At 33.9% G+C, this 21,711-nt stretch overlaps 2 protein-coding genes across 3 annotated transcripts; one reads left to right on the top strand and one right to left on the bottom strand.

Moving 5' to 3' along the window:
- Positions 1 to 8,986: 8,986 nt before the first annotated feature.
- On the bottom strand, positions 8,987 to 15,465 carry AUG4 (HAUS augmin-like complex subunit). The gene is made up of 13 exons (XM_011014179.1): positions 15,081 to 15,465; positions 14,949 to 14,996; positions 14,737 to 14,847; positions 14,083 to 14,436; positions 13,847 to 13,943; positions 13,159 to 13,204; positions 12,885 to 12,978; positions 12,701 to 12,772; positions 10,188 to 10,246; positions 9,934 to 10,002; positions 9,783 to 9,834; positions 9,337 to 9,414; positions 8,987 to 9,263 (listed from the first exon to the last, which is right to left on the bottom strand). Exons 1-13 carry the CDS (start codon positions 15,213 to 15,215, stop codon positions 9,186 to 9,188), a joined length of 1,293 nt encoding a protein of 430 aa, XP_011012481.1. The 5' UTR covers positions 15,216 to 15,465; the 3' UTR covers positions 8,987 to 9,185.
- A 279-nt stretch (positions 15,466 to 15,744) lies between these two features.
- Positions 15,745 to 19,737, top strand: LOC105116723 (RNI-like superfamily protein). 2 transcript variants are annotated; one of them, XM_011014178.1, is made up of 7 exons: positions 15,745 to 15,955; positions 16,043 to 16,188; positions 17,157 to 17,326; positions 18,173 to 18,250; positions 18,711 to 18,855; positions 18,953 to 19,407; positions 19,480 to 19,737. In XM_011014178.1, the coding sequence occupies exons 1-6, from the start codon at positions 15,841 to 15,843 to the stop codon at positions 19,364 to 19,366; spliced, it is 1,068 nt and encodes a 355-aa protein (XP_011012480.1). In that variant the 5' UTR covers positions 15,745 to 15,840; the 3' UTR covers positions 19,367 to 19,407; positions 19,480 to 19,737. The 2 variants fall into 2 exon arrangements, with proteins under 2 accessions (XP_011012480.1, XP_011012479.1); XM_011014177.1 differs by having other exon boundaries at positions 18,953 to 19,737.
- Positions 19,738 to 21,711: the final 1,974 nt, after the last annotated feature.

Raw genomic sequence — 21,711 nt, 5'->3', positions numbered from 1 at the left:
TAGTAGTAGTAGTAGTAGTAGTAGTAGTAGTAGTAGTAGTAGTAGTAGTAGTAGTAGTAGTAGTAGTAGTAGTAGTAGTAGTAGTAGTAGTAGTAGTAGTAGTAGTAGTAGTAGTAGTAGTAGTAGTAGTAGTAGTAGTAGTAGTAGTAGTAGTAGTAGTAGTAGTAGTAGTAGTAGTAGTAATAATAATAATAATAAAGAAAGAGAAGAAGAAGAAGATGATGAGAACTTTGAGATGGAATATTAATGTAACGATTAAACAATGATAATAACAAATGTCAAGGTTAGAGGTTCCACTAATGGTATATCAAACAAGTATAGTATAAACTCTTATTATTGAATTGGAAACCACACACAAAGGAGGTTCCAATCAGATTATATATTGTTAACATGATTACATTAGTCATCTTATTCAATTAATGCTAATACTTGTAAATCTCGTCAAGCATTCATGATTATAACTTATGTTAACAACAAATCAAGTTCCTTTCATAGCTCAGGTGTCGGTTATACCATACATTATGGGCTATGAAAGTGCCAAGCATTTGTTGTACCAAGTGTTATACAACATAAATCAAGATTAGTCATTTAACAAGCAAAGTATTAAAGAGTGAACAAGATAGCAAATATAAAACATGTTAGTATCAAACATTAAAGTCCATATTAAGTTTACATTATACTTATTCTTACACCATTAGTGTAACCTTTTCACCTTGACATAATTAACTTAGCTAGACATAATGAAAGAAAGCAAAATAGATAAACAAAATAAGAACATAAAAGTTAACTAAGTAAAGGAAAGGAAATGAAAGGCATAAACTTAATATTAATGAAAACAAAGCATAAAAAATACAAAGAGAGAAAGGAAGAGCATGATCTTGATCTGGAAATCAAGATGCCTAAATGCATGGCAAATGCCTCCTTTTATAGGCCAAAAATGGGAACTATTGATTTGATGACTAATTGATAAGTGGGTGACCAACTTTTGACTTGGTGACAATCCTTATCTTCTCTTGTCTGCCCAAAACGTCATTGATAACGTCAAAATTGGAGCCAGTTGTAAACATGAAAGTTGTAGGCAATTGTCTCAGCTTTCTTGTGTAAAAATTTCAGCTCATTTGGACTTCTAGAACTCCAGATATGGCCAAAATACCGAATAGTGCTCGGGCTGGAAGACAGATTCGGGCTTCTTTGTTGTTGCTACAATTTGGACTTGATAATGGCCTTTTTAGATCTTGGGCTCCATATGAAAGTTGTAGGCCTATGTCTTACCTTTCCATCCATATAAATTGGACCTAAATCTGAGATCTGTAGCTCCAGATATGACCCAATTACCGAACAGTGTTCCGGTTTGGATTGCACCGACATCTCTTTTCTAAGTTTGGCCATCTCTTTATCCTTGCAATTTAAGTTCTTCAAGTCATCAATCAATCCTTTCATTTATGTGATAGGCCTGCATTAAAAATAGACATTTACCATAAATTATAGGTATCTTATATTATTAGATACATTATTATAAAACATATTTTAGTTAAGGAGTTATTGATACTTCAAGTGCAAAATGATGATATAAAACCATGATAAAAATGCACTTTTAAGTACTAATCACACCCCCCAACCAGCTTATTACTAGTCCCTAGTAATCAAAGCGTTAAAATAGAAAACAAATTTGCAAATTTCACAAAGCAAGGTATTCATCATTTAACTTCCATTAGTCTATCCAGATAAACAAACTCTCATTAAATTTATATATCTGCTCAATACCTCTTAACAAGATATTAATAAACCTTTCTTTTGTGCTCAATGTATCAACACATAATTATGGGGCTTTTCTTGGAAGAAAACAAAATTTTTGTTCTAATGTTTAAGGTTAACTTCCTTGGGTTGGGATTACTATTTTTGTCTTTTTTTTTTTTTTTAACTCTATATACATATACTTTAAAAACATCATGCATCTTTAACCCATGTAATGAGCTTTCAGCTAATGACTCCCAGACCAGTTGGTCTTAGGGCATTAGGTGTTAAGACACCCCTACGAGCTTAGTAACTCGGGTCGCAGATACTGATATGTAGATAGTGCAATGTTTGATTCCCTTAAGCTTTTCTCCTCAACCCATGTAACAAGCGTTGGGCCAATAGCTCCCAAGTCAGTTGACTTTAGGGTATTAGGTGTTAAAACACCCCTTCGGGCTTAATTGCTTAGGTTAGGGAGGCTACGAAACCAAACTTATCTACATTTTTATTATCATCATTTTTTTTTCTTTTTTTCTTTTTTTTTTTTTTTTTTTTTTTTTTTTTTTTTTTTTTTTTTTTTTTTTTTTTTTTTTTCTTTTTAATTATATACAATCCCTTTCCCTTAGTTGTTACCTTTAACAAAAGAACATAAATAATGTAATAATCCAATATGCAACCCACAATCATATGTTAAAGTGTGTGTGTGTAAATTAAGGTTTAAAAATACATGTTAAATAAGTATATGAGCAGAATTAAGTGGTAACAATACGAGAGTTTGTAAACCTGAATATTTCAGGAAGTATTATAATAGACCTTGTTAAGAATGGTTACTAAGATGCGTCTCAAGAGTCACTTTAACAAAAGAACTCCTTTACTCTGCCATCCTAGTAACAACAATTATGCACATGCTTTATGAAATGAAAAACAATTTTTTTTTTATCAACTACTACCCTCTCCCCCCAACCAAAACGAGACATTGTCCTCAATGTTCTAAGGTAGAAAGATAGAGTATAGAAGATATCACCTGAAATAACGAACACTGACAAACCTGAAACACACTGAAACAAATATAAGAAACAACAAAACACAATAATAAAACCAAGCATGTGTATGTACAGGTAGTTGTGATTGTGGCTCACATCTTCCCTTGGTTTTACGTCCAAGAACGGCTTAAACGCCCTCTATGGGTCGGGGATAGGCTTCCCATCCAGTTTTCTTAAAAACTGGCAAACAGGGTCTTTTTTAGTCAGATTCCCAAGACTAAGTCTATCATGTTCTTTATGAAATAGTGGCCATAAATCATGAATTGCACGATGCACATCTCCACTAGGATGCGTCTCAAGAGTCAATAGAAGATTATCTAAAGACTCCTTACTCAGGCCATCCTTAATGAATTGTATTTTATCTTCACGGTTTATAGATACCATTCCTAAAGAACGACATTGTGTATTACAAGTCCATCTAGCACATCGATGACAGACATCCAGTCGTTTTGCACGACGCTTCTTTGCAAAAGTGCTTTTACCTGTTCCAGGCATGTGTGAAATGAAGTTAGAGGACTCACCTGATAATCGGACCTTTGCTTCAATCAACCAACGAATATCTTCAGGAATTCCATGATTCATTAATAATCTCAATCTTGCACATCTAGCACGGTAAATTTTTGTAATCGCATTCTGAGGCAGAGCGGGAAAATACTTTTTCAATTTTTCAAGATTAGTGTCCATTTTCAAATGAGAATTGGAAGAGAGATTCAAAGAATTGCACAGATATATACACAGATATCAGTAATTGTGGGAAACTGAAAGAACCGACTTAAGTCACGGAGTACCGTTATCCGCCATTTGACCGGGGTGAAGAAACTTGCAAAAATCACTCAAAAAGAAACAAAAATAAAATAAAATAAAATCAATATTTATATAAGAAACAAAAATAAAGTAAAATAAAATAAAATAAAATCAATCTTTATATACAGGATCACCCAATTCAATAGAGTTATGTTCAACTGAAAAATTGTCAAAGTAAACTTTCAGACGATGTCCATTTACCTTGAAAACATTGCCATTCTTTGGATTCTCGATGTCATAGGCCCCATATGGATACACATGTTTCACAATAAAAGGACCACTCCATCTTGATCTTAATTTTCCAGGAAATAAATGCAGTCGAGAATTATAAAGCAAGACTTTTTGACCAACATTGAAGGTTTTTCTATGTATTTTCTTGTCATGAAATTCTTTTATTCTTGCTTTATGAATTCTTGAATTTTCATATGCATCATTTCTTATTTCCTCAAGCTCATTTATTTGTAATTTTCGCAGTTGACTAGCATCATCTAGATTTGAATTGAAAGCTTTAATAGCCCAATAAGCTTTATGTTCAAGTTCCACAGGCAAGTGACAAGGTTTTCCATAGACTAGTTTATAAGGTGACATACCTAATGATGTTTTATAAGCAGTTCGATAAGCCCAAAGTGCATCATTAAGTCTTAAAAACCAGTCTTTCCTATTAGGGTTCACTGTTTTCTCCAAAATATGTTTTCTATCATGAACAACTTTGAATCTCCACACTTATGCCTCGACCCCTACTTAACATCGCTTTTAAAAAGCAAAGCCCCTTTTATCTTCTTTTTTTCCTTAATTTGAGTTGGAGTGAGCTTTTGTATAAGAACAATTTATTTGTTTTCAACCTTAGGTTGGGCTTGTGTTATATCCTAAACCTAAATACTTGTAAAGCTAGGTTTCCAAGATCTTCTCATAACTATAAAGTTGTCCTCCTGTATTCTAGCCAACCTGTAAGCAGTTATTAAGTTCTGGGGATTCAATATTCATACTTTGATCTTAATCTTCTCATTTAATCCTTCTAAAAAATAATTGAGTCAATGAGAATCAAACAATTCTCTAACCCGATTTGAAAGAATTCTTGAGTTTTATAGATTTTTATTGTTGAAGTCTGTTTGATATTAATGAGGGCTTCCATTGGGTCATTATAAGATGTTGCTCTAAGACAAATCTGGAGAGCTTTTATAAGGGTCATTATAAGATGTTGCTCTAAAACAAATTTGGAGAGCTTTTATAAAAGTCTCTTAACTTGTGAGAATGATTGTTTTTGTTAGTTCTTGATATCATAATTATCAAACCTGACCCGGGGGTTGACCTCGTGATTAGTACTTAAAAATGCATTTTTATCATGGTTTTATATCATCATTTTGCACTTGAAGTATCAATAACTCCTTAACTAAAATATGTTTTATAATAATGTATCTAATAAGATAAGATACCTATAATTTGTGGTAAATATCTATTTTTAATGCAGGCCTATCACATAAATGAAAGGATTGATTGATGACTTGAAGAACTTAAATTGCAAGGATAAAGAGATGACCAAACTTAGAAAAGAGATGTCAGTGCAATCCAAACCGGAACACTGTTCGGTAATTGGGCCATATCTGGAGCTACAGATCTCAGATTTAGGTCCAATTTATATGGATGGAAAGGTAAGACATAGGCCTACAACTTTCATATGGAGCCCAAGATCTAAAAAGGCCATTATCAAGTCCAAATTGTAGCAACAACAAAGAAGCCCGAATCTGTCTTCCAGCCCGAGCACTGTTCGGTATTTTGGCCATATCTAGAGTTCTAGAAGTCCAAATGAGCTGAATGTTTTACACAAGAAAGCTGAGACAATTGCCTACAACTTTCATGTTTGCAACTGGCTCCAATTTTGACGTTATCAATGACGTTTTGGGCAGACAAGAGAAGATAAGGATTGTCACCAAGTCAAAAGTTGGTCACCCACTTATCAATTAGTCATCAAATCAATAGTTCCCATTTTTGGCCTATAAAAGGAGGCATTTGCCATGCATTTAGGCATCTTGATTTCCAGATCAAGATCATGCTCTTCCTTTCTCTCTTTGTATTTTTTGTAATGTTTATGCTTTACTTTCATTAATATCAAGTTTATGCCTTTCATTTCCTTTCCTTTACTTAGTTAACTTTTATGTTCTTATTTTGTTTATCTATTTTGCTTTCTTTCATTATGTCTAGCTAAGTTAATTATGTCAAGGTGAAAAGGTTACACTAATGGTGTAAGAATAAGTATAATGTAAACTTAATATGGACTTTAATGTTTGATACTAACATGTTTTATATTTGCTATCTTGTTCACTCTTTAATACTTTGCTTGTTAAATGACTAATCTTGATTTATGTTACATAACACTTGGTACAACAAATGTTTGGCACTTTCATAGCCCATAATGGTTATTTATTACTTCGACACTCCTACACTTGGGAGAAGACATCAATCTTTTAGTCGTGTCACCTAGCCAAGGGGCTAACCTGGCTAAAGGGTCAGGTCCCAGGTTTCATGGGTCAACTTGGATTAGTCCGAAAAAATTTAAAAAATATATTTAAAGTTTTAATATTTCATATGAAGAAATAAAAAAAAAAATCCATGTGAATATAGACTATACATGTTATAAATAATGAAGTTTAAAATAATATTTTAAAAAAAAATCTCACATTGAAAAGATATTATGTTATGCTTTTAAGTTTAAGTATTTAAAACAAAAAAAAATTATCCCATATTGAAAAAACATAATTTTTTTATTGTGAATATAGAGTATATATACTACAAGCCTTCAAATCCCACATTGAAAAGATATTATGTTATCATTTTATGTTAAAGTATTTAAACCAAAAAGTTTTTTATCTCACATTGAAAAAATATAACTTTTTTACATGAAGTATATATACAAAATAGCTTTAAATCCCATATTGAAAAAATAATTTTTTTCTTGAGAATATGGGAATATATATACTAATAGGTTTCAAATTCCATACTAAAAAAATATAACTTTTTTTCTTGTGAATATAGAGTATATATACTAAAGGACTTTAAATCTTACATTGAAAAGATATTATGTTATCCTTTTAAGTTGAAATATTTAAATAAAAAAAAATATCTCATATTAAAAAAACATAACTTTTTTCTTGTAAACATAGAGTATATATACTAAAAAATTTCAAATCTCACATTAAAAAAATATTTTTTTATGAACATAAAGTGTATATATATAAAAGAGTTTCAAATCTCATATTGAAAAAATATTATATTTTTCTAATATTTATATAATAAACTTTAAAAATTATTAATAACCAACTAAAAAAATATAAAAAAAAAAGTATAGAAGAAAAACCACATTTGAAAAAAAAAAGATCTCGCCTGGATCATGGGTCGATAAGAAAAACCACATTTGAAAAAAAAAAAAAGATCTTGCTTGGATCATGGGTCGACCGGGTTTGACCGGGTCATTGCATAGCTTATTTTTTAACATACCTGGACCAATCTAGCTAATAGGTTCCAGATCAACTTGTTAACCAGTTCAAATTTAATAATTATACTTGATATTATGTCATGGCCTTTTTTATCATGTGAAAACAGGCTATAAACTGCTTGCTGTGGTGGTGTACTGTGGAAGTTGAAGAACTGGTTACCATATTAACTATAAATTGCTTGATAATTATACTCGTTAACGGTCCAAATTTAATAATTATACTTGATATCATGTCATGGCCTTTTTTTATGTGAAAACAGGTTATAAATTGCTTGCTGTGATGGTATATTGTGGAAGTTGAATAACTAGTTAGCCTTTAGTTTAGGATTTGTTAATTTAATTTGCTCTTTTCAATTTTGTTCTTTTCAATTCAGAACTCCCCATCTCATTTTGCAGTTCCAATTTCAATTCAATAAAAACACATCAGCATATTAACTATTTTTCTTCAGTTTATACCCCAAGAAAATAAAAGAATCCTATAGTATCAGAGCAGGAGTTCTGAGGACAAAACAATGACAGAAGACACGAGAGTTTCACAGCTAATAGAAACAGTAGTAGAAATGAAACAAGAAGAAGATTTATAGCAACAAAATCAACAGAACCAAGAAAATACTTTGGAGAAAATTGTCTAGTAGTTGAGGATTATTACAACTAGGATGAACTGGTTATCTAAGGATCAAGGGAAAAGGCCCATGAATCCCCCACCAAACTCTCCCTAAGTTCTGTCAACGGTAACCAGGGGCATGAGGTGGTTCCTCAAGATGAACCTCAGCCGGTTTAAGTCAACTTGTCTGGGATTTCCCTGTTTTAAAAGGGATGATCCGATCAGTTGGCTTCGAGATATCCAGAGCAGAGCCCCCTCGAGTAAATAATCCTAAACTAGTTTTCTTCGAGATAGCCAGAGTAGAGCCTCCTTGGATAAATGTGATTTGCTTCAAAGCAATTTCTTATCTCCTCTGCTAATCCATCCTCCCAATTTATCCTAGAGTTTAAATTTGAAATCAAGATTGTAACTGGCTGGCAAGGATCCTGGGCTGTTGCGTTATTTGACTAATTCTTCTCCAATGTCGTGTCGGTCTCCATTTGTTAATTTTTACCCATATTGAACTGATACGCTCTTGAACTGATATGCTACCATGCCTTTTTTACTCTAAAGAGATGTCTCTGCCACGCGCCACCCCTTTAATGAAGAAGCAAGCATTCGCAGCCGTCCACATGAGTATTGTTCCCTTACACGTACCTACTAATCCTCTCTTAATTATCTGCAGGTGCTTGTCTCCCTTCACCCGTTTCAATTTCTTCTTCTTCTTAGAGTTAGAACAAGGAAGACTGCCCTAATCACCATCGCAAGAATGGTAAGATCTTGCTAGACCATCACAGAAAAGGAAGAGCTCATAAGAAAGCAGACGCATTACAATTATTCTCGTGTTAAAAGGAAGGATCTGGACCTGCGCCAACATGGCTCCCTTCCTACCCACTTGAACATATCGATGCTTGCCAACTTTTTATTGTACACAAACCTTTTTCTTTTGGATCACGTTGTTTTCTTTGACGTGGCAAACAACACGTCGTCGTCTCAAACCCAAAATTCATTGTGGTAGCGGGAATAGCAAGCAAGATGATTCCTGTATCAAAAACTATTTTTTCAATCTTTTTTTTTTTTATGTGTAAACATCTATAAAATTCTATAAAGACCTCAATGCACTCTTTTTTTTCCCCCTAAAACACCCCAAAAATCAATGAATAGTATAAATGACCAACTATGAGAAGTGCGAAAAAAAAGAAAAAAAAGCCCACGAACCACAAGCCTCCACCGAATCAAAGCAGCAAACTATAGAGAATCCCAACCAGCTGGATATCCAAGCAATATGTTCCATCCAAACACAAACTATCAGGGGGGAAAAACCAAAAACTCTATCCAAGAAAGTGTGAACCAATATTATCTTTTTATAGCTAATTGTTGAGCAAGTTAATCTACATCCTGGTAATGCAACTGACCAGGGAAAACAAATTTGACAAAAACGAAAAGGAAAAAAAGATTAGGTATCAAACATTGATACCTGGTTCAGTCCTTGGCCTATAAAAGTACTAAAAAGTCAAGAAATAAATCCAATTTAAGCTCTTGGATGATCTGGTAACCGTTTCAGGTCCATTTCAACTTGATGGATTGTCCATTGCATGTTTTCCAATTTCTGCAAGACAAGGCAGATATGAGATCCATGAAAGTATTTTTGACAACAAAGGCAGTATGCAAACTGGTGTTACCTTTACAATATCATGGTACTGTCTTGCGATTGTGTCAAAGTGAGGATCAACACCTTGATATTCACGCAGGCGTGTAACCTGGTAAGAAAGTTGGCCACAACTTCAAAATGAAGACCGGGATAAAACGGGGGAATAACCCACAAAACAATGGTGACAGAAACAGAACAAAACATTTCCAAGTATTTGGCCAGAAATGGCATTCTGAATTCATGCACTATTAGGATAATGCAGATCCTTACACAGCATCTCTTAAGTAATCATAAGAATCATGTTGGACATGAACTTAAGTTATAAGTCACAGAAGTGATTTAGATATCTCCATAGGATGATTGCATAGCATGCACAAACACAAAAGGAGTGTACAAATTTCATGTCTGACAGTCTTAGAGCAAGCAATGATCAAGATAATATGTGGTCAACTTTGTTAGAGATGTAACGAAACAAACCGCTTTATTGTATGCAATAGAAGCTTCTTCTGTGGCCTCGACAAGATATTTCCTGAAATATAAATAAGATAGATCAAAACACAGTAATGAACTAGTAAAGAGTACTAAAACACAAGACACACAGACAATAAAGAGTGTCATTGTCAAGTACCTTATTTTATGAAGAGCTGGTATTGACTCCTGAGTATAAGTTTCAAGAAGGAGAACATGCTCCAGAACCCTGAGATGATAATTATAAAATTCACAGGTTAACATTTCATCACCCAGAATTGCATCACAGCTAAAAGGTAACAAGAAATAGCCATTGATTTCTGGTATGTATTATGTATGGCATGTACATTTCTGTTAATTTCCTCCTCTTGCACTCATGGGATGGCAATTAAAACAGCAGATAGCATAACAAACCTTAGTTTTGCACTCATGGTCTCACACCTTTTACACAACCAAGTCTTCTGTAGTTCATCCTATAAAAAAGTTGGGAAATGGATTTAGAAGTGCATCTATGTAGGAAGACGAATGAATTATAATGAAATCAAATTGATTCAATGATAGTTTTTGGCAGCAAATTGGACCCTGAACTTTAGATAACTTATCCCATCCACCTGCTTTTGGAGCCTTTTTTCCCTTACCCCAAGACTTCATTTAGCGTCCATCAGCAAGAAAATCTAATATAAAAATTCAGGATTAATCCTACTGAAAATTGTTCTTATGCTGCTGTGGCATCATACATGGCCAGCTGTAATACACTTAGCAGACATATGGGCGTCTACTTAAAACTTTTAAAAACATAAGAGAGTCTACTTAAAAACAATTTACGGTGCTTAAGTGGCTTTTATTTTCTCCACATTAAAGCCCATGTGATAGACATGGTGCAAAAAGAAAAGGAGTGGCTAATAGAAACAAATCGCAGTGAAAAAATAATTGATTTTCATTAGAAGCCTGACTTCTTATTCAAGTTAGAACACCAGATACAATTTTTCATGTTATTCTGAAACATGGATACAGCCATTTAATGAAAGAATCCAGCAACCAAACAGTGAGAAAATAATTGATTTAATACATGTTTGGTTTAATCAGTTGGCATGCATGTGTGCTCTCACCCACAATTTCCATGGCCATGTTCTTCTTATGAAAATAAAACCAAATCAAACAGAAGATAACCTCAGAACCACAATCTCATGACCATAATCCAAATGGAGAAACCCAGATCAAATTGCAAGTAAACAAATGTTGATCAATACTCCTATAATAATCCTCTTGGTCATGCCAGCCAATGGAACATCCATGGTAAGGAACTCAAGGATGATCACACATTTAAATCTATCGCCCGATTTCAGAATTAGACCCACTCAAGAAATCCTAAAAGCAAGCATGTTGAAAAAAACAAGCCAGCCAGGACCTGCTTGAATATGGTAATAACAACCCAGTAATTCAACCACCTTTTGCCATATGTAAGCACCATGAAACAACAAATGAGCCTCAATTGCAAGTCTAAACAATAGCGGAGGTTAATTTTAGCAGTTGATATGGTAATAACTAATACACCATTGAATACATTGGTGACTGCAGGTTCCAATGTGCCACTATACAAGCTGGAAACAATTTTTGTCTGAGGCAAGACTGGCAGAGCCTTGAACTAGTTCAAAAGTGAGTCTTTGGGGAAAGAGAGTGGAGTCAAAAACCTTCTTTTTTTTTTTCTTTTTTGCTTTTGTCAGTGTTGTTACCAATAAAAGGAAGCAAAAACATAAGTTCTGGTTTTTCTAGACTAGAGAGGTGAGAGAAAAGCAGGTGATTTTTTTATTTTTTTTTCCTTTTCTATATGATGAAAATGAGACACATTTTTCCTTTTCTATATGATGAAAATGAGATACATTTTTTTTTTTTTTTCAAATCACCATTTTTTTTTCAAGCACTTGGTTTCACAACCTTAGCAGTGCTAAAGATATGCAGCAAATTGTTAACCTACATGGGGTAAAGGTACTAAAATGCTAGCATTTCTATGGATTTCCCTAAAGAGGAGAACATTGAGAAAGATGTGCCTGCAGAATTAAAGAAAGCGATTATCCTCTAAGTGGAAATAAAGTGTCATGTGAGTAAAATAATCCAACCAAAAGGTAAAATTTACAAAATAAATTTGACAGCTACACTCTTTGATAGTCGGTGTTGGAAAGTGAAATAGCAACATGTGCATTAAATGAGGATGTTCAGATGGTTGTATAGCATAGGAAAGGGCCAATAAGAAATAGGTTCTTTCAAGGAAGGGTCGTACTGGTGCCTAATGCCTATATGGGATTAACTTATGAGAAGTTATGGGAAAGCCATTCAAGATGGTTCTGCAATATCCAATTCTGACAGAAAAGCTGCATCAGTGATAGCAATCAAATTAAAGTACTATGAAAAAGGAGGGTAAGAGGACCCAAACAAATGATGTTGAAATGTTGAAGAATAATCCAGCATTTCTACCAGCTTATGGAATATTTGTCCATGTCAAAACTGATTAAAGATGAACATATGCAGCCAACCCTGAACTAGTTTGGATTGAACTTAATATAGCTGACCTTACGTCATTGGAGTAGCAGCTCCTAGGGCCCATTAAATTGGTGCTTGGCCACAGAAGATATTTTTTCCATGTAAGATTACAGGTCATCAATAATAAATACTAAAAGGTCCGCGTATCATTAAGGTCACCAAAAGCAATACTAAAATGTTGTGATGCTGATAGAAGCAAACAGGGGAACCAAAACCACCCAAAAATTGAAGTCGGTAGTAGAGCATCTTGAAAGTTCAAGGTTCAATATGTTCCTAGCTCGTAAGTATAGAGACCAAATACATCTTTAAGCAAAAGCAAATAAATTGATTGAAGCATTGTTTAAATTCAACAGTCAAAACAGAGTCTTGATTTTTCAAATTAGACTTACATATTTATGTTGATGTTGCAGCTTCAAATCTTTGACAAGCTTAATAAGCACACCAAGTATCTGCTCTAAGACCTTTCCAAGACAAAATTATCATGTAATTATTATGCTAGTAAGCAAAACTAAAAATAAAAGTAAGAGAAAAAAATATTAAAAAAAAAAACATGAAAATTGCATATCAACTTACATTGTAATATTCAGCAAATTTTCTATCTGCAGAATAAAGATCCTCTCGCAGGGCTGCTTCTTCCTTTTCAATTTCCTCGATTATCAACTTGACCCTGATAATGTGAAAAGTAAGTTGATGGCAACGTGCAATAATTTGCAATTTTATTAAGATTCATGGTCCCACGTACAGGACTGCTCCATAACATAACGGTGCATTATCAAAATATAACATAACTTTCTGCATTCCATATTGAAGGAAAAAAAATTCAAGAACTAGCAATGAGTATCCAAACCTCTCTGGAAGGCGAGCAGTTGAATTTTGATTAACAGGCATTGAATCTGCATCAGTAAAATATTAAGTCAAATTAAATGACTGTAATGCACATGGAAGATGTATACTACATTTGCTTATTGAACAAGAGCATTGGGTTTTATTACTTAATATGATACCAATATGATACTACCATTAAAATGGTGCGTGCGATAGGATACCAATCAAAACACACATATAATGATGATGAGAAACTTTTATTATGAATATAAGCCTTGCTTGGATGATAATACGCAGTGAATTTAGTCTTGGTTGCTTTTGCTAAATTACAAATATTCTGTTGAAGCACCACCACGTTAAACTTGAGCAAGAGCCAAAAACAGCACCTAGTTCATTGCTTTCTTGACAAAATTGCTACCCCCTCGCATACCTCCCAGACCAAATGCAGTGCAAATTCATACATCAATACAAACTAACACGTTATATTCTACTTGCATTATCATCATGGTTAAAAGCTAGAATTAGAGGGCAACACTCCATGTTATGCATTATCAAGAGGGCTACCTCTCCCCAAGCAATGAATCGTAGATAGACAGCCACTTGTCATAGATTTTGTATTGCAAAAACACTAGTAAATAACATGTATATGGTAGATGATAAGAGAAGCGTGAAACTATGTGAGGAGGATGAAGCAATTTACAAGAACCTACCGATATCATCAACAAAAGCATCAGCTAACTTAATGCATTTAGATTTCAAGCGAGCCTCAACCTCACATGAAAGAGACATCTGATATTCAGCAATGTCCTACAAGAGCTGGCACAATATCAAATAGATATAATACAGAAAGATAATATATCTGTGTCAGTGTGTTTGTGTGTGTGAAATGCGTGAAGAGAACATGCTTAAAGCATTATAATAATTGCATTCCATGGGGGGAACATACCATCATGAATGGCATTTGTTGAAGATGAGTTTGCCACAAATAGGCAGGTGTTATGCCAAGAAAGCGATTAGGAACGCCACCAACTCCAGGTTCTGTTGAGTCATTATTAGTAAGAAAAGCGGCATTGTTTGCTGCACTTGCAGTGCTGTTTGCAGAACTGTTTGTATAACTGATAGAGTTAGAGGTTGAGCTGATGGTAACACTGGTACTTGTACTATCAAGGGAACTTCGAGACATTACAGTCCATTTTTCAATTTCCTCCTCATGGATCTCACCATCCTTCGATATAAGAGGAAGCCTCAATTTCTGAGCTGCTTCTGCAACGACTAAGCGGTGCTCTAGAGTCTCATAAACCTAAGAATGAAAAGTAGGCAGAAGACGGTTCTTTTATTGAATCCTGATCCTCAAATAAACCTTCAATTACAAGTAAATTAAAAGGAGTGAAAAATAAATTATCCCGGAATTCGATCTATATTGGATATCCCGGTAAGCAATTATTTAAAAAAAATGAAACCAATACCCATGGAGCAACATTTAGTAGAATAATTTGATAAATTATTTATTTCAGCGTTTTTCCTACTTCAACGTGTTTTTGGTTCTCAACTGAAAATCACTTGTCATTATCGGGGAAATTAGTTTTATTTTTTGAAAAACCTGAGGAGAGCTGTTCGAGCCTTGAACATCTCGAATTCCTCCAAGATTAGCCATGGAAACACCCTGCTGTTGATACTCTTCCACCATGGCAATTGCTTCACAATAAATTGCCTGCATAATCATCATTTTTCTTTTAAATATTATATGTATAACACTCGAAAACACTCGGTTACCTATATATATAGTAGAGGAGGAGGAGGAGGAGGAAGTACCAGAGATTCTAAGTAGCGCAATCTCTCCCTGGACATCTCCTCTCTGGCCTAAAAAATTATCAGATCATTATTAACCACTTAAACACAGAAATAAAAATGGTAGTGGTGGTGGTAATAGTAAATAGCACTGACGAGTTGGAGGTCGGAGAAGGCGGATTTGGAGACAAGAGATCCGTCGGGCGCCAAGCAGTGCCGTTCCAACTGATCAATCACCTGGCTCACATCCGCTGCTAATCCTGGGTTTTGCAATCCTCCTCCCTTCACCATTGATTTATTAAAACGCCGACGTCTTTCTTGTTCTTCTCGATGTGGTTTATCAAGTCAGCCGATTAGAAGAGAATGGCTGAGAATATTGCCGCTTTCACACCCACTTCTTCTTCTTCTTCTTCTTCAACAAATCTTTGGATTTGAAACCCACGGATCGGAAGTAACCAAAAAGTTGCTGTTGAGGACCTATTGCCTCTATGAAGTTACCAAAATACCCCAGCCAGTGATTTGGGGCTTTTTAGGACCTGTTTTGCGTTGGGATTGGACGCGATTTCACTATTATTACCTGTTTTGCGTTGGGATTGGACGCGATTTCGCTTCTTTTTTTTTTTTTCAAATGTTAATATTAAAAATAATTTTTTAAATAAATATATTACCAAATAAACAACGAAACTATACCACTAAAATAATTTTTTAAATAAATATATTACCAGACAAACAACGAAACTGTACCACTCTCTTTTCTTTTTTCCCTTTCCTCTCTCTTTACTCTAGTTTTGTGTGTGTGGAAGGCCGAATTTTTCTTTTTTCTTTTTTCTATTTTTTTCCCTTTCCTCTCTCTTTACTCTTGTTTTGTGTGTGTGTGTGGAAGGCCGGTCGAGGAAGAACCAAAGAAAGGGACGTGATGGAAGAGGGGAAAGAAATTACAACCTCTTTGAAGAAACTCGATTTGAATTCCAAGATTATGACATCTACTCCTTCCAAATCTTCCCTCTTTTCCCCAGCCCTTCAATCCCCTGGTAATTTAACCACAATTCGCATCTCTCTCTTACAATAATTTCTTGGGTTTGTTTTTCCTTTCATGTATGTCATTGGGTTGATGATAGGATTGTTAAGCTGTCGTCGCCGTCGTCCTGGCAAGTCGAAGCCTCCAAGTTTATTGAGCTTGTGCCTCGGAGTTGTTGGCAAGAATTTACAAGATATTATTGCCCACTTGAGTGACATTTCCATCGCCTTTCCTCCCCATATTAAGGTAAGCCTCTCTCTTTATTTCCTTACGCCCCCAAAAAATTCTCAAATTTTCCATCTTTCTTGTCCGTCTCTTTGCTAGCATCTCTCTGTCGCTTCATTTGTTAGAACCTTTTATTTTATCAACTTACTAGGTGGTGGTTTAGGGATGGATTCCATTTTCAACTGTTGAGGATTTAATGCCTATTAAGAGCAGGATTTTTCCCTCTTCTTCTTTTTTTTTGCCAAATAATAAATGACTCAACAGGTCTTAGGAATTCTTATTCGTAAATTATTATCTCCAGTCATGATTTTGGATGTTGGCATCCGTAGTGGAGAATGCCCAGATTTAGTAGTGTGTGAGAGTGTTTAAACTAGACAAAGGACAATTGAATTTGATGCGCACTAATATGAGAACGTAAAATGATGCTTGCACAGCTTTTGAATTGTTCTCATTTTGGCGCGCTCACATCCCTTTCTAATCCTGATTACATCTTGTGTGGCCCTGCACTCTCCTAGGAGAAGGGAAAAACTACCTTGTGATTTTGATTTTTTGAGGTAAAAGAGTGGCTTATCTATTGAAGAGAAACTAGAGGCCTTTCTGTCTCTCTCTTTGTTCTGATAACTCTGTCATTTTTCCATGAAAATATGAATGTAATGTCTATACTGGGAGCTTAGAGAATTCTTTTTCCCTTGTACTCTAAGGCACTGTTTGTTTTTGCTTCTCAACCTCAACAAGCAGGTTGAGAGGCCTTAGAACATTTGGTATGATGAAGGATTTGCAACCATGAAAATTACCCTAGTTAGTTCGTTAATTTTATCGAAACTTTACTAATACAATGCCAAGAATCGATGCATTCGAAAAAACATATCGAGGTTACATTCCACTCGCCCCAGCATGTGTCAATCATCTGCTTTAATGATTGTGCAATGGCATGTGGGTCTTCGTGCTCATTTATCCTAACACTCTATGGACGTATCATTGCAACACAGATGACAATTGCAGCAATTGCCAGGAGAAGGAAAATGCTATGTGATGAGGTTATCATTCCTTTAGCTGATACTTCCTGGGAGATACTTGACATTTCTGGCTCAGAAGTTACTGATTCTGGTTTAATAGAAGTGACCAAAACTTGTAAATTTCTTCGAGCTGTGGATATAAGGTATGGAAGTTCAGATATAAGTAATGAAGCTGGAAAGTATTCCCTCTAACCAAAAATAATGGATCATTTAGTGTGGCTCACAGTGCTGCTCTGGGCAGCTTTTCTAAATATATTTAGGTATTTCCACTATGTCAACTTGGTTTCTAGATTCTTACTGCAAAAGGCACACTTGTGATCTCATGTTTTTTTCTATACCATGTAACATTTAGCTTGTTTGATAACTTATTGAGCAATTAGGAGGAATTTTTGTTGACTTTTTTAACCATACTCTACTGGTGAACAAGTTAGATAAGTGGATCTTCTGTTGCAATGCTTGAAAAGGAAAGAGGATCAAAGTTTGTGGGGGTAGACTGACCAATTGAATTGGTTTTCTTTGTAGGAAAGCTACAAAACTAGATATTTATGGGTCATATTTCTAGCATTAACATTGGCCATAAAAAAAAGGTTATCACGTGCAAGTATGAATGTGTAGACAGGTCACTAACAAGGGGAAAGAAGTGCCCTTGTATTGGTAATACAAGCTACACCATCAGATGGTTCTTAAAAAAAGGAAAAAAGAAGAAGAAAGTGTAGGAAACTACATAGGCATTTGGACTATGGACAGACTCTCTCTTTGGCCTATTGTTACAGATTGATGGATCTTAAATGATGCTAGGTCTCCTGGATTTATTCTTCAAGCACATCTTTTGCATCTATCATTAAACCTCCATGATATTTATTAAAACACTCCTTGCTATAATTTATTTATTTCTTTTAAGCAGTAATTTGTCTAATTCCAATTCAGCGGGCTATCAGTTTTCTGTTACTTTAGTAGAAATACCAATCATGTGACACTATTTTGTGCAGTCGATGCAACAAAATTACCGCTTCTAGTGTTTCTGTACTTGTGGAGCACTGCAAGTCCCTGCAAACATTGAGATGCGGGTAAACTTCCTAACCAAGACATATATAGGGCTGTTGTTTTAACTAAGAGATTCACTATAAACATCAAATCTATTTATGAAGTGTTAATTATAGAACAATGTTTTAATGTTTTTCTGCCTTCTTTCATTTCTTGGTACAGCAGGTTTTCATCATGTAAAATAATTGATCGAATTCTTTTATTTTCTTTTCCTTCTGTTAGTATAAAGAAAACATGAGCGATACAATTGGCATTGATATATTTTATACAGTTCAATATTAAAAAAAAAAAATCATTCTCAAGTATTTACAGCATATGTGAGTGGAAGTGGCACCTAGATCAGATTAAATCTTATAAAGGTTCTCCTCAACAAAAAAAAAAATGGTTATTTCCTAATTTCAAGGGTTCCTACGATATCTCTTGCAATCATCTACATTTGAACAGGTGTAGAATTTCAGATTTAAAACAAAGTTAATATTGCAGAGGATGCCCAAGGAGTGACTACACAGCACGCTGCTGCTTGACTCTGTTGAAACCTAAGCTGGATGATATGGTAGGAGATTCATGGGAGGAACTTGACACTGCTGAAATCAGTCATAATGCTGAATCCTTGCATTGGCTTGTGTGGGTAAGGAGTTGTAATTTATGCACAATTACAAGTCAAAGATGGAAGCAATTTGCCTTTCTTACTCTTTCCTCTTGTCACACATCCCTATCTTTTGCAGCCAAAGATTGATAAAGATTCGCTGGAGATCTTGGCAACTGAGTGCCCACGTATTTCAGTAAATCCAAAGCGGTCACCCTTTGGCTTTAGAGGAAAGGATATTCCCACAGAAGTTTTTCCAGATACTGCTCTGGATGATCTGTTTGTTCAGGAGATTAATCCCAGCACTTGGGCAGCAAGCGGGATTACATTAAAACCTGTTTCTCCAATTCTTTCAAACTCCGAGGAGTTGTCCTTGGCTGAAAAATTTAGACTTGCCTTTGTGGAAAGAGATACACGATTAGCACCGAAGCGAGCTAAGAATGCAAGACAGCATCAACGTCGCTCGGACAGGGAGTGGATGACAATGAGTGCTGAAGCCAAGGCCATAGTCCTGGCCTCTCAAGTGAGCAAATCCCTGCATGGTAGGAACTAAAGTCCAGCACATCCCAACAGGCTGCGTCACCCTAAAGGGACCAACCAGCTTCTGTCAGCTCTATAGTATTCAGTAGTTGATTGTAGCATACTAGGTAAAATATTTTGAGTTGAGTAACAGGAGTATTTGGCTTGTCAGAACCTAGTTTTGGTTTTCATGTGATACAAGGATGAATGGAATTGTTAAAGGGTCATGATTGAGTGACCTCAAGATTTTTGAAGCATTATAAACTATATAATTGTGGGTTGGAAAATGTTGCGTCAAATGTAGATGGGAGTTAAGAATTAATTCCTGTTTATTTTGTATACTGCAGGTGACTTGGTGGCAATTGCTAAATTAATAGTGTCCCCGAGGAAACATTGAGTGGTAAATTTCGCAGCCATACCAAGCAATTCATTGATAATCCGCATCATATTTGAGATATCACTAGTAATGTGTGCTATACTAGGGTCAGACTCAATTTTTGTTTTGTCAATGTAAAATATATATATATAGGCATTACACCGCGCATTACACCATGAAAAAAAATTAATTGCAAAAGAATTACATGAATCAACAAATATAAAAAAGGTTTACGGCACTGATTAAGATTCTAGCTGGTAAGCTGAAACAATGATTAATAAGAAAAGTAATCATTTAAATTTTATTAACATAAAAAACTAATATAGTTCCTTCTTCTACTACTGGTAGATTTTTTTTTTTTTTTCATGGATTCTTAATCTGAAAAAAATTATAAGCAATTAGAATTAAAAATTAAGGATAAAGATTGGTTTCTATTTAGTTAAAACCTTGCCATCTAAATAACGTATTTTGGTTTTTTTTTTTTCATTTGACTTACCAAAATAATTGTTTTTTAAACAGCAACTTATCAAAATCATAAATGCAAGTTTCAATAAAAATAAGAAAATAATAAATTTTATTTTTTGACACAATGTATTAGAAATTGAAATTAATAACTGCTTGTGTTGTAATGGAAAACTTTTCAAAATATATATTTAACTAATTATATGATTACAAAAAATATTTATAGGAAAAACAATAAATAAAACCATGAAGAAAAAAATATATTTCTTTTTCAAGATCTTTTTTTACTGGTACATGTAACATTCCCTCCCTTGTTTTTTATTAAAAAAAAAACCTTTATTGACCAAGAAGTGAAAGAAACTCAAAACATATTTGATATAACTAGAAGAACTTTATTTTCATTTAATATCCTAACCACAAATATTAAAAAATATAAAAATAAAAGGTTCGCAAAAAATAATTAATGAAAGTATTAGCAACATCATAAGAAATTACAAGAATGTCATTCAAAAATAAATGTTAAATTGAATGATATCTAATAGAATAGCATCTCAAATATAATAATCTTTATTTAATTATAACTAATTTTTATCATAATCTACAGAAAAAAAAAATAAAAAGAAAAACCATCATAAAAGGCATAAGAAAAACACTACCAACTAATATCACTAAAAAATATCATAATCCCACTCGAAGACAAATTGAAAAATAATCTTAGTTATTTTATTTAAATAAAATTGAAGCAAAAAAAGTAAGAAAATAAGGGCCTTAAAAAAGGCTCAAAAAACTCGACATATTGGATCAACTTCTAGCCCAAAAATATATGAGCGGACCTACATGCCTAATCCATAAGAAACAATATTTTTTTTAGTCATTAAAAATCTGGTTGTTCAAAAATTTCTTTATAAACAACATGGAAGAAGTAAGATATATAGTGAGAATAAAAATATACAAAGATGGATCTAAAAAGTTGTTGGTGTTATCTCAATTCACATACATAGATAAAATACTAAAACAATTTAGCATAAAAAATCCAATAAATGATACCTCTTAATTTTGCATGGGAAATGTTTTATAAGAGATAAATTGAAAGAGATATGATAGAAAAAATACCATACACTTTGTTTATAGGATCCATCATGTATGTGATGCTATATACAAGACTAGATGTATCTTATGCTTTGAACATAACGAGTAAGTATCAATCTAATCATATAAGGATTACTAAAAGATAGTTAAAAACATTCTTAAATACTCAAGAAGAACTAAGAATGTATTCAAATTTTATAGAAAAGATGAACTTGTAGTTCATGATTATTCAAGTGCTTGTTTCAATGAGATATTGATAATAGTAAATCTCAATCAAGATAGATTTTCACTTAAAATAATGGTGTTGTAAGTTGAAAGAGTTGTAAACAAGAAACCATTCCTGATTTTATAATTGAAGTTGAATATATCTTTGTATCTAAGATAACAACAGGGACTTTTTGGATCAAAAAGTTCATCATTGAACTAGGCATGTTGATCCAGTTACTTTATAC

The sequence above is a fragment of the Populus euphratica genome, unplaced genomic scaffold, assembly GCF_000495115.2.
Source record: "Populus euphratica unplaced genomic scaffold, PopEup_1.0 scaffold1032.1, whole genome shotgun sequence".
Classification (NCBI taxonomy): Eukaryota; Viridiplantae; Streptophyta; class Magnoliopsida; order Malpighiales; family Salicaceae; genus Populus; species Populus euphratica.
This window is presented reverse-complemented; position numbering and strand designations above follow the sequence as displayed.